Raw genomic sequence first — 12122 nt, 5'->3', positions numbered from 1 at the left:
ACCTGCACTGACGTCATAGTCATGTGACGGGTCACGCGACGCTGACGTCGGCAGGTCCTTCAGTGTACCGCGATGTGCCGGCAAGGGAGAACGGAGCGAAGCAAGACACCGGGGGCCATCAGAAGGTAAGTATAGATTTTTTTATTTTTAACCATTCTTTTACGGTCACACTATATAAATCCATGCTGTTTGCATGGATTTATGTAGTGTGACCAAGTTGACAAGCACTTTCCAAGTGATGCTAAAACCGCTTGGAAAGCGCTTGTCAACCCACATGAGGAAATGCATGTGAAGAACGCTTCACATCCGCATGTCCCTGGCAGGAAAAACGCATGTACAATCCGCATGCGGTTTTTCTGCCAGGGAGATGCAGAAACGCTCAGGAAAAATCCGGAGCATTTCTGCATCGTGGGCACATAGCCTTAGTCTGATTGCTGGTACCAGCACTGCAATGTATTATATCTGTCAATACTGCAGAAGCCTTTTTGACCATGCTTTAAGAATGGTCTAACAGGCTTGCCGTAGCTGGCTGACCCGGAGGTCGGATTGCTACGGCAACGATTGGGCCTTCGCAATGACGTTGATGGGGCGCCAATCTGAAGGGACAGGGAGGCCCCTCCTGTCTTCTAAATGGAGCGATCGCTATCGATTGTAGAATTAAGGGGAATAAATGGCCCGGGGCACTGTTCCTGGCATTAACAGCAGAGGCTTGGGTTTCACTTAAGCGGAGCACCCAGCAGCGATTGAGCGGGCACTGCTCCTGTGACCGCACGATCGCCATGACGTAAATTTACGTCATGTTGTGGTAACTCCTTCCCGACCATGACTTATGTTATGAAGGGGTTAAAGGGCATAAAAATTTGAAGTTTTAAAATTGCGAAATTTTCTAATTAAATTTTAGATAGTCACATGAAAACACAAATGGGGGTGTGTGTGTTAAAGATTGTGGCAACCTCTGAGGGCATTTTTTTTTTCCTTAATTAAATACATGTACTTTGGGCTAGAAATATTTTCAACAATTGGATTTCATTAAAAATTTGTGCACCATATAGCTTTTACATGCTTTATTTTCCTGCAGATTCAGCTTTAATGTGGTCTGTGTCCATAAATCAGCTAAGAGGAGCTCTGGAAAAGACAGATGGTGACAGATGCTTTTCAACTTACCATATGGGTGATCAGTGTGCCACATACAAGGCATAATTCCACTGGATAACCAGGGATTAGTAGCCAAATGTGAGGTGGAGTCTGGCGCCCAAGGTCCAGACAATACAGTTCCTCCTGTTACCATAAGATTAGGGCTCAATCCAACGGCAGCACATCCGGCCGGATGCATCTGAGAAATATCAGTAAGATCTTTGTTTTCTCTGAAATATACCAAACATGACAGCCATTACATATTCATACAGATGTGAAAATATACAACATATGTAAGTGTAGGTCCATGGACCAAATGCAAAAATGCTGCTATGATTACTGCTACATGAAATGTAATAATATTGGCATGTTTGGAAGACAGAATATCTGTTAATTTCAGTTCTCATAAATGTACAAAATACAATACACTTTAACATTATACATACTAGATTTTTATCTCCAGACGTTCGGTATTAGATTTTGATCTCCAGTTAGTCGTATATTTGAAAGCACATCTTATACTTATAGAAGCAAAATTTGTATATTGTAATCATCATATTATACAGCACTGTGTACTTACAATTTTTAACTTTGCTTTTCTATCCAGTTAATTCTTCTCTTTTCCATTAGGTCTATGACATCACATGATTAAAAACTGACGAGCTGAATCCTTCTAAGCTCTAAGTAGAAACAGGAGGTCAGTTTTCTCTCTATGACTCTTCAGTCACTAGAAAAGTCCCTCCTGGATCAGGAAGTGGTGAAGAGGGAAATGATAAATGCAGAGAAGAGACTCCCTATTTCTACATAGCGCAGAAAAAAGAGAACAATTCGCTAGGTAGAGGGGCAAAATGCACAATTTTAAGTAAACAGTGTTATATAACATGATGACTGCAATGTATTAAGAGGATAAAAACTTTGATGGGAATGCTTCTGCAACAAAACATTAGGTAAGATTTATTAAGCCAAATTCCCTCGAATTAAAAAGTACCTTTCATGACAGCGCACACCAGGGGTTGGATGCCAAATTTTAGCCTGGAGGGAAGGGGGCAAGCACATAGCACAGGCCCACAAGTTCTTTCAGGCTTTCTTTAACCTTCTTATCTCAGGCTGTTGCACAAAATAGCAGTGGTAGCAAGGCTTTAAAAACGGAGGTTGGTGCTGTTTTCACATTGGGATCATACACTCATTTAAAATTCTATATACATTATTGAGCTCGATCATTTAGAAGGACTAAGAATTAGTATTGTAAATTTTGCATTAAATGTAGTTGGTGCAGCGTATTAGGCTATGTTCACACATTGCGTTTTTCAGCAGCAAAACCTGATCTCTAGCCAGGAGGGTTTGTTCGCGATTTTGCTTGTTTTTCACTGCATTTTTTCGTTGCATTTTTTCCACTGTCCTTTTCTCTATTATGCATGTACATAAAGTTCAGTGAATGAAAAAATCTTATTCTATTTCATCAGGTTTTGGCACAAAAAATGCTGAAAAAAAGGACAACTGCGGTTTTTGCTGTGTTTTTTCACTACCTTCCAATGGGTGAAAAGTGGTGAAAAGCGCTGAAAGAAGTGACATGCTCTATTCTGCAAAAAAACACGCAACGCATAAAATACTGATAAAACAAAAACCAAGGTGTGTGCATGAGATTTCTGGAATCTCATAGACTTTGCTGGTACTGTAAAATGCAGGAGAACATTTACATAAAAAAACGCAATGTGTGAACATAGCCTTACAGTGATATACAGGGGCATAATAACATTATTGTATAACTAGTTATCTCTCTCAAGACACGGAAAATCATCAACCCAATACAAATCTAGTAGTCCACTACACAAAAAGCCACAATTGAGTGGACTCAATACATTACACTCTATATATAGAAATATCTTCAAAGATCCAACACTTACTACATAGATACAGAAACCAAACCAATTATACTACACAGAAAAAGGAACAGAACCAAGCTTACTACAGACACGTTAACAGAAGCAAGCTTACCATATAGATATGGTAACATAACCAAGCTTGCTACATAGATATGGGAAGAGAAACGAGCTTATGACATAGATACAGAAACAAAACAAGCTTCTGATATATTTGATCGTAAACGAGATTACTACGCAAATATGAGAACAGAATCACATGTCAGAAACACAAGTATGTGGCTTGAAAATGGCATGTAATCCTCAAAGTTTTTGCCTTAGTCAAATTGTATGTTTTCACACTCACTGCACTTGTCACGTGACCACACTGTACATGGTACACACTTACAATCACGAACCGACCTCTTCCACTTCTCTCAGTTGTTACCACAATGGTCAGCTGTATGCATAATCAATGTATATGTGATGAGCACGATGAGAGTAAAAACAACGGAATCCTAAATAGTATAGTACATATAGTCAGGATTCTGTATGTTAAGAGTCCGTGTCAAATCCAATAAATGTCTCAGGCAACCAGATCCAGCGACGGCATTAAACAATCATAAGAAAAATATATCTGAAATAAAATAGAAAAAAATAGTGGCACTCACCGGACCTGTAAAAGCCAAATTATTTATTTAACGACACATTAAAATAGGCTGCAAGGAGGGAGAGAGCACATCTGGAGGACAACGAACTTTTCGCCTGCGCTTCAAAGGGTCCTATTAAGTGAATGGTAGGGAGAAGCAACCTTCTAATATACACCACTACCTCCCACACACCTGCATGTTACTTTGCAAATCTATCTAATTTTAGCTAGCTTTGAAGACAGATTAATTTTTTCAATTAAGAATCCTTACCTGAAATTTATCAGGAACATAATCCATTATGTGGATGATGTATTTGTAACATGGTCTGGGTCTCAGGAACAATTTAATGAGTTTGTTTCTTATCTGAATGAAACTATGCACTTTACCTCTCATTTTGGGGCACATCAGTTGGAATTTTTGGTTGTCAGTATAACCATAAGGCTATGTGCCCACGATGCAGAAATGAAGCAGAAAATTTCTGCAGCATTTCTGCATCTCCCTGGCAGAAAAAACGCATGCAGATTTTGCATGCGTTTTTCCTGCAGAATACATGCGGATTCACATGCGTTTCTGCATGCAGATTGACAAGCGCTTTCCAGGCGATTAGCATCACTTGGAAAGTGCTTGACAGCTAGGTCACACTATATAAATCCATGCAACCGGCACTGATTTATATACTGTGACCGTAAAACAATGCTTAAAATAAAGCTATACTCACCCCCGATGTCCCGGCGTGTGCTGCAGCGCTCGTTCCTGTCTGGTTCCTGGCTGCCAGCATATCGCGAGACACAGCGGTGAAGGGCCTGCGGTCACATGACTGTGATGTTACCGAAGGTCCTTCAGCGCTGCCGGCATGCAGAGAGAGCCGTCGAAAAGGTGAATATAAGCTTTATTTGTTATTTTATTCTTTTTTTTACAGGTACAATGGTACCCAGGTCTGGATGAGAGTCTTCTCGCCTCCAGAACTGGGTACCATCCGCACACTGAATCGCATATAATCCGCTTGTACAAATGTACAGACACGGATTCTATGCGTCTCAATGCAAGTCAATGGCGGCGCTTCCGCAAAATTAATGAACATGCTGCTGATTTATGAGCGCTTCAGAAAAGCTGCGGAAAAATCCGCAGCATGTGCATTGACATTGCGGAATGCCATTGGGGACCATGGGGTGCGGATTACCAAGCGTTTTTGATGCGTTTCCGCTGCGGAAATTCCGCAGCGGAAACGCATGAAAAACGCATCGTGTGCACGCAGCCTAAAAAATGATAGAGTATGCACAGAAGCATCCAGAAAGCCAACGCGACAAATTCGGTTTTACACTACCATAGTAGCCATCCCTAGCACACAAAGGAGGCACTACCCTATAGTCAATTTCTCAGACTGAAAAAAAACATTAGTGATGAGGAGCGGTTTAAAATGCAAGCGCAAGAATTAGAAAACAGGTTCCTTCAGACAGAGCCCTGCGAGAGTGTTGAATGCAGCGTTTGAAAAAACGAAAACATTTTCTCAGAGTGATTTGTTAACGAATAAGAACAAAAAAAAACGGTTGAAAAAGCACAAAAAAAGAGATTTATCTGTAACTTCCGGTACAGCCCTATGGAAAGGCATCTATCCAAGATTGGAATGGTTTAATACACATTGGTATTTGGTGCCAGCAAATCTCTCCATTCCAGAAGAAAAATATATCTACCACCATTGTAAAACCTAACAAAAACAAATCCATCTGAAACAGGCTATAGTTTACACACAGGGCATATCCTTGTCTTTAAGAAACTTGGGATACAATTAAAAACGTGGCACAAATCTAGGATAAGGGCTGTTCATTGTTTCAATTGCAGTATCAAACAAGTGAATATATTTGGAAAAATACACAAAAAAAAGTAATCAAAGGTAGCGCTCTGCAGACAGACTTAGGCTATAGTTCTCACAACCTGGGTTTTGCAGCGTATTTTGCTGCATATTTTTATGCTAATTTTCAGCCGCGTTTTGCAGTACCAGCAAAGTCTATGAGAAACCAGAATTCTCTGTTCACACGTTTGTTTTTTTTGCTGTGTATTTTGTGACTTCATTGTGTTTTTGGAAAATAGAGCATGTCACTTTCAGCGTTTTTGCAGCAGAAAAAGCATTTGCGTTTTTACAGCGTTTTTTCACCCATAGGAAGTAATGGGTGGTTAAAAAAACCGCAGCAAAATCGCAACAAAACCTGCGTTTTTAACGCAGCTGTTTTCCTGACAGGGAAAAGTTAGCAGCAGAAAAAAACACAACGTGTGTGAACTTTGCTTCGATCACACCAATAATATGTATGTCCAACTATCTTTATGCCAGGTATATGGGGTTTTTAGCAGTTTAGTAGAGGATGTTTTTACTATACTTTTATAACTAAAAAGCATATCTGGCGTAAGGAGAGTCAAACATAAGCATGGGTGCTCTATGTCTGACCATCACAGTCAATGGCTCCTCGGTGCTTTTGAATACTTCATCTGAATTTTTTTAAATGCGTATGTTTGGCCAAAGAAAGATCATAATGTCTTTTCTATATTAGGAACAGAACGGTGGAATTAATGTGCAAAATGGAGAACCCCACAGCTTTCATTTATACCAGTTATACAAAGGATCGGTTTGGGCATTAATTCCACTTGTCTGTTCCTAAAACAGAAAAAATAAATGGAATTCCCGTAGGCCTCAGTCACACGTCCGTGTTTAAACACATATCTGAAAAAATGGTACCGGTGTCATCAGAATTTTTCAAGCGTGGATAAATTATAAAGTTTCTTTTATCGCTTGCAATGTTAAATACATGGTGAAAAGAGAAATAGAGAAATAAATGGGCATATTATAGGTCAGAGTATTCTGTCTTAACCCAATAATGGACCTATGAAGAAATAAAGCGGACCACCGAAGTAAGCATAATAAATAGAAAACGAGAAACACACTTTAAAACAGGGTCCAATTGATCATTGAAAGAGTATACTTTTACTGAATTATAGAAGAAAGGGGATGAATCACAGAACACAGGGAAAATTAAAAACAATGCGATAGAGGGGCACTAAAGAGGGAGTGTGATAAATCACAAGGAGTAAAACCAAGATATATCCAGTCTATCAAAAATCCATCAATGCAATGGCTGTAATGTAATACAAGCATAAATGAATAAATTGCAATAGTTATTAAAGTGCAAGTGCCTGAAACAATATCAATTTATCACTATACACTGTGTAATATCGTGTTCATGCCAATGGCTAAATCATATGAGGTAATAGTGTCTTTACGTGGAAACAGGAAGTATACAGCTCTGGCAAAAATTAAGAGACCACTTCACAGTTTTCTAAAAATCCCCATCTCTACATGTCTGACGGCCATTCCATTCCAGTGTCCGTTGAATTCCAACCAAAGTCCACCTCATTCTACTTAATGTGCTTCTGATTAGGTGATCACCTAAACCAAATCTTATGTAACGAGGGAAAGAATAAAAAACACTGCTGTGGTCTTCACAACCCTCTTGCAATAGGGCAAGCTGGATGGCAAAACAAGTGCTAGGAATAGCCCAAAAGTAATCTGAATGAAAAAATCACTTTTAACCATGCCAAAGGAGTTGAAAAGAAAAGTCTTGAGTTAGGAAAAGAAGGGCTCAATTCTGGCTTTACTAGCAGAGGGATACAGTGAGCGTCATGTTGCCTCCATCCTTAAAATTTAGAAGACTGCAGTCCATTTCAACAAGGTCAAGCAGCAGACATTGGGGACAACAAAGCTACCGACCGGCAGAGGGCGAAGGCGACTCTCTACTGACCGGGATTACCGTCATCTTATTCAAATGTCACTCAGCAACCGCAGGATGACAGCAAGTGACCTACAAAAGGAATGGCAAATGGCAGCTGGGGTTCTAGAGGCAGGCCTCAAGTCATGTAAAGCTAGAAAAAAGCCTTTCATCAATAAGAAGCAAAGGAGAGCCAGGCTGAAGTTTGCCAAAGACGATAATTGGACCATCTTCTTTGATGAGTCTAATTTTCAGCTTTGCCCAACACCTGGTCGTCTATTGGTTAGACAGTGACCTGGAGAGGCATACAAGCCACAGTGTCTTGCACCCACTGTGAAATTTGGTGGAGGATTGGTGATGATCTGGGGATGCTTCAGCAAGGCTTTAATTGGGCAGGTTAATCTTTGCAAAGGACGTTATGAATCAAGCCGCATACAAGGTTATCCTTGAAAAACACTTGCTTCCTTCTGCTCAGGCAATGTTCCCCAACTCGGAGGACTGTTTTTTTCAAGCAGGACAATGCCCCATGCCTCACAGCTAGGTCAATCAATGTGTGGATGAAGGAGCACCACATCAAGACCCTGTCATGGTCAGCCCAATCTCCAGACCTGAACCCCATTGAAAACCTCTGGAATGTAATCAAGAGGAAGATGGATAGTCACAAGCCATCAATCAAATAAGAACTGCTTACATTTTTCTGCCAGGAATGGCATAAGGTCACCCAAAAACAGTGTGAAAGACTGGTGGAAAACATGCCAAGATGCATGAAAGCGGTGATTAAAAATCATGGTTATTCCACCAAATATTGATTTCTGAACTCTTCCTGAGTTAAAACATGAGTATTGTTGTTTCTAAATGAATAAGAACTTGTTTTCTTTGCATTATTTGAGGTCTGAAAGCACTGTTTCTTTTTTATTATTTTGACGATTTCTCATTTGCTGCAAATAAGTACAAAATTTTTAGCTTTGAATTTCGAAGACATGTGGTCAGTAGTTTATAGAATAAAACAAAAATGTACATTTTACTCAGAAAAAAAAACCTATAAGGAGAAAAATCAGAAAAAATGAAAATTTTGCAGTGGTCTCTTAATTTTTGCCACAGATATATCAATAAGGCACCAGAGAAATATATCAAGCAAATAGCTCACTATAATACACTGCTCAAAAAAATAAAGGGAACACTTAAACAGAATATAACTTCAAGTAAATCAAACTTCTGTGAAATCAAACTGTCCACTTAGGAAGCAACACTGATTGACAATCAATTTCACATGCTACTGTGCAAATGGAATAGACAATAGATGGAAATTATTGGCAATTATCAAGACACCCTCAATAAAGGAGTGGTTCTGCAGGTGGGGACCACAGACCACATCTCAGTACCAATGCTTTCTGGCTGATGTTTTGGTCACTTTTGAATGTTGGTTGTGCTTTCACACTCGTGGTAGCACAAGACGGACTCTACAACTCACAGAAGTTGCTCAGGTAGTGCAGGTCATCCAAGATGGCACATCAATGCGGGCTGTGGCAAGAAGGTTTGCTGTATCTGTCAGCGTAGTGTTCAGAGGCTAGAGGCGCTACCAGGAGACAGGCCAGAACACCAGGAGACGTGGAGGGGGTAACAACTCAGCAGCAGGACCGCTACCTCCGCCTTTGTGCAAGGAGGAACAGGAGAAGCACTGCCAGAGCCCTGCAAAATGACCTCCAGCAGGCCACAAATGTGCATGTGTCTGCACAAACGGTTAGAAACCGACTCCATGAGGGTGGTATGAGGGCCCGACGTCCACAGATGGGGGTTGTACTCACAGACCAACACCGTGCAGGACGCTTTGCATTTGCTTCAGAACACCAGGATTGGCAAAGTCGCCACTGGCGCCCTGTGCTCTTCACAGATAAAAGCAGGGTCACACTGTTAACATGTGACAGACGTGACAGAGTCTGAAGTCGCCGTGGAGAGTGATCTGCTGCCTGCAACATCCTTCAGCATGACCGGTTTGGCAGTGGGTCAGTAATGGTGTGGGGTGGCATTTCTTTGGAGGGCCGCACAGCCCTGCATGTGCTCGCCAGAGGTAGCCGGACTGCCATTAGGTACAGAGATGAGATCCTTAGACCCCTTGTGAGACCATATGCTAGTGCGGTTGGCCCTGGGTTCATCCTAATGCAGGACAATGCCAGACCTCATGTGGCTGGAGTGTGTTAGCAGTTCCTGCAAAATGAAGGCATTGATGCTATGGACCGGCCCGCCAGTTCCCCAGACCTGAATAAGATTGAGCACATCTGGGACATCTTGTCTGGCTCCATCCACCAACGTCACGTTGCACCACAGACTGTCCAGGAGTTGGCGGATGCTTTAGTCCAGGTCTGGGAGGAGATCTCACAGGAGACCAACTGCAACCTCATCAAGAGCATGCCCATGAGTTGTAGGGAGGTCATACAGGCACGTGGAGGCCACACACAATACTAAGCCTCCTGTTGACTTGTTTTAAGGACATTATATCAAAGTTGGATCAGCATGTAGTGTGTTTTTCCACTTTAATTTTGGGGGTGACTCCAAATCCAGGCCTCCATTGGTTAATAAATTTGATTTCCGTTGATGATTTTTGTGTGATTTTGTTGTCAGCACATTCAACTTTGTACAGAACAAAGTATTCAATGAGAATATTTCATTCATTCAGATCTAGGAGGTGTTATTTGAGTGTTCCCTTTATTTTTTTGAGCAGTGTATAAGACATATTTTCAGTTGTTTCACACTTTTTTGTTAAGTATATAATTCCACATGTGTTAATTCATAGTTTTGATGCATTCAGTGTGAATGTACAATTTTCATAGTCACGAAAATACAGAAAAATCTTTAAATGAGGTGTGTCCAAACCTTTGGTCTATACTGAATATATATATACACACATACACACACACACATGTGCATCTCACTAAATTAGAATATCATCAAAAAGTTAATTTATTTCAGTTCTTCAATGCAAAAAGTGAAATTCAGATATTATATAGAGTCATTACAAACAGTGATCTATTTCAAGTGTTTATTTCTGTTAATGTTGATGATTATGGCTTACAGCCAATGAAAACACAAAAGTCATCATCTCAGTAAATTAGAATACTTTATAACACCAGCTTGAAAAATTTTTTAAAACCAAAATGTTGGCCTACTGAAATGTATGTTCAGTAAATGCACTCAATACTTTGTCGGGGTTCCTTCTGCATCAAATACTGCATCATGGCATGGAGGCCTGTGGCATTGCTGAGGTGTTATGGAAGCCCAGGTTGCTTTGATAGCAGCCTTCAGCTCATCTGCATTGTTGGGTCTGGTGCAGGGCTGTGGAGTCGGTAAGCCAAACCTCCGACTCCTCAATTTCTATGACACAGACTCCAACTCAGACTCCACGACTGATTCCCTCATACATGGCTCATGTTTAAGTGATCAATTTACTGTAACACAGATTCATCTCAGATAAAAGTCTAGACCCTTAGATCAGGACTAGGACAGACATTTATAGGACATTTCATAACTTTCCCAAATTCTTATGAAAAAATATTCCCCACAAACTGCATTTAACTACTGTACCCAATTTATTATATATTTTAGGAGTCGGAGTTGGTCCATTTTATACCGACTCCACCAAAATAGTCTCCGACTCATTTTCCACGACTCCGACTCCACAGCCCTGGTCTGGTGTCTCATCTTCCTCTTGACAATACCCCATAGATTCTCTATGGGGTTAAGGTCAGGTTAGTTTGCTGGACAATCAAGCACAGTGATACTGTTGTTTTCAAACCAGGTATTGGCACTTTTGGCAGTGTGGACAGGTGCCAAGCCCTGGCGGAGAATGAAATTTCCATCTCCAAAAAGCTTGTGGGCAGAGGGAAGCATGAAGTGCTCTAAAATTTCCTGGTAGAAGGCTGCGCTGACTTTGGTCTTGAAAAAACACAGTGTACTTAGACCAGCAGATGACATGGCTCCCCAAACCATCACTGATTGTGTAAACTTCACACTAGACCTCAAGCAGCTTGGATTGTGTGCCTCTCCACTCTTCCTCCAGACTCTGGGACCTTGATTTCCAAATGAAATGCAAAATTTACTTTCATCTGAAAACACCACCTTGGACCACTGAGCAACAGTCCAGGTCTTTTTCTCCTTGGCCCAGGTAAGACGCTTCTGGCGTTGTCTATTGGTCATGAGTAGCTTGACACAAGGAATGCGACACTTGAACCCTATTGTCCTGGATACGTCTGTGTGTGGTATCTCTTGAAGCAATGACTCAGGCAGCAGTCCACTCCTTGCGAATCTCTCCTAAATTTTTGAATGGTCTTTTCTTAATCCTTTCAAGGCTGTGGTTATACCAGTTGCTTGTGCACCTTTTTCTACCACACTTTTTCCTTCCACTCAACTTTCCATTAATATGTTTCGATACAGCACTCTGTGAACAGCTTCTTTAGCAATGACCTTTTGTGGCTTACCCTCCTTGTGGAGTGTGTCAATGACTGCCTTCTGGACATCTGTCAAGTCAGCAGTCTTCTCCATGATTGTGGAGCCTACTGAAACAGACTAAGGGACCTTTTTAAAAGCATAGGAAGCCTTTGCAGGTGTTTTTTGTTAATTATTCTAATTTACTGAGATAATGACTTTTGTGTTTTTATTGGCTGTAAGCCATAATCATCAACATTAACCAAAATAAACACTTGAAATAGATCACTCTGTTTGTAATGACT

General features: G+C 40.8%; 1 protein-coding gene across 4 annotated transcripts in view; it reads right to left on the bottom strand.

Moving 5' to 3' along the window:
* TNRC18 (trinucleotide repeat containing 18) overlaps nt 1-12122 on the bottom strand; it is a 739821-nt gene that overhangs the window by 582559 nt on the left and 145140 nt on the right. For all 4 annotated transcript variants that reach the window (XM_073647819.1, XM_073647820.1, XM_073647817.1 and 1 more), the window contains exon 6: nt 1165-1364. In XM_073647819.1, coding sequence (XP_073503920.1) covers nt 1165-1364 — 200 coding nt within the window. The remainder of the gene's footprint in view (nt 1-1164; nt 1365-12122) is intronic.

Source organism: Phyllobates terribilis, unplaced genomic scaffold (genome assembly GCF_046119375.1).
Source record: "Phyllobates terribilis strain yellow unplaced genomic scaffold, ASM4611937v1 Scaffold_9__5_contigs__length_417890890, whole genome shotgun sequence".
Taxonomy (NCBI): domain Eukaryota; kingdom Metazoa; phylum Chordata; class Amphibia; order Anura; family Dendrobatidae; genus Phyllobates; species Phyllobates terribilis.
This window is presented reverse-complemented; position numbering and strand designations above follow the sequence as displayed.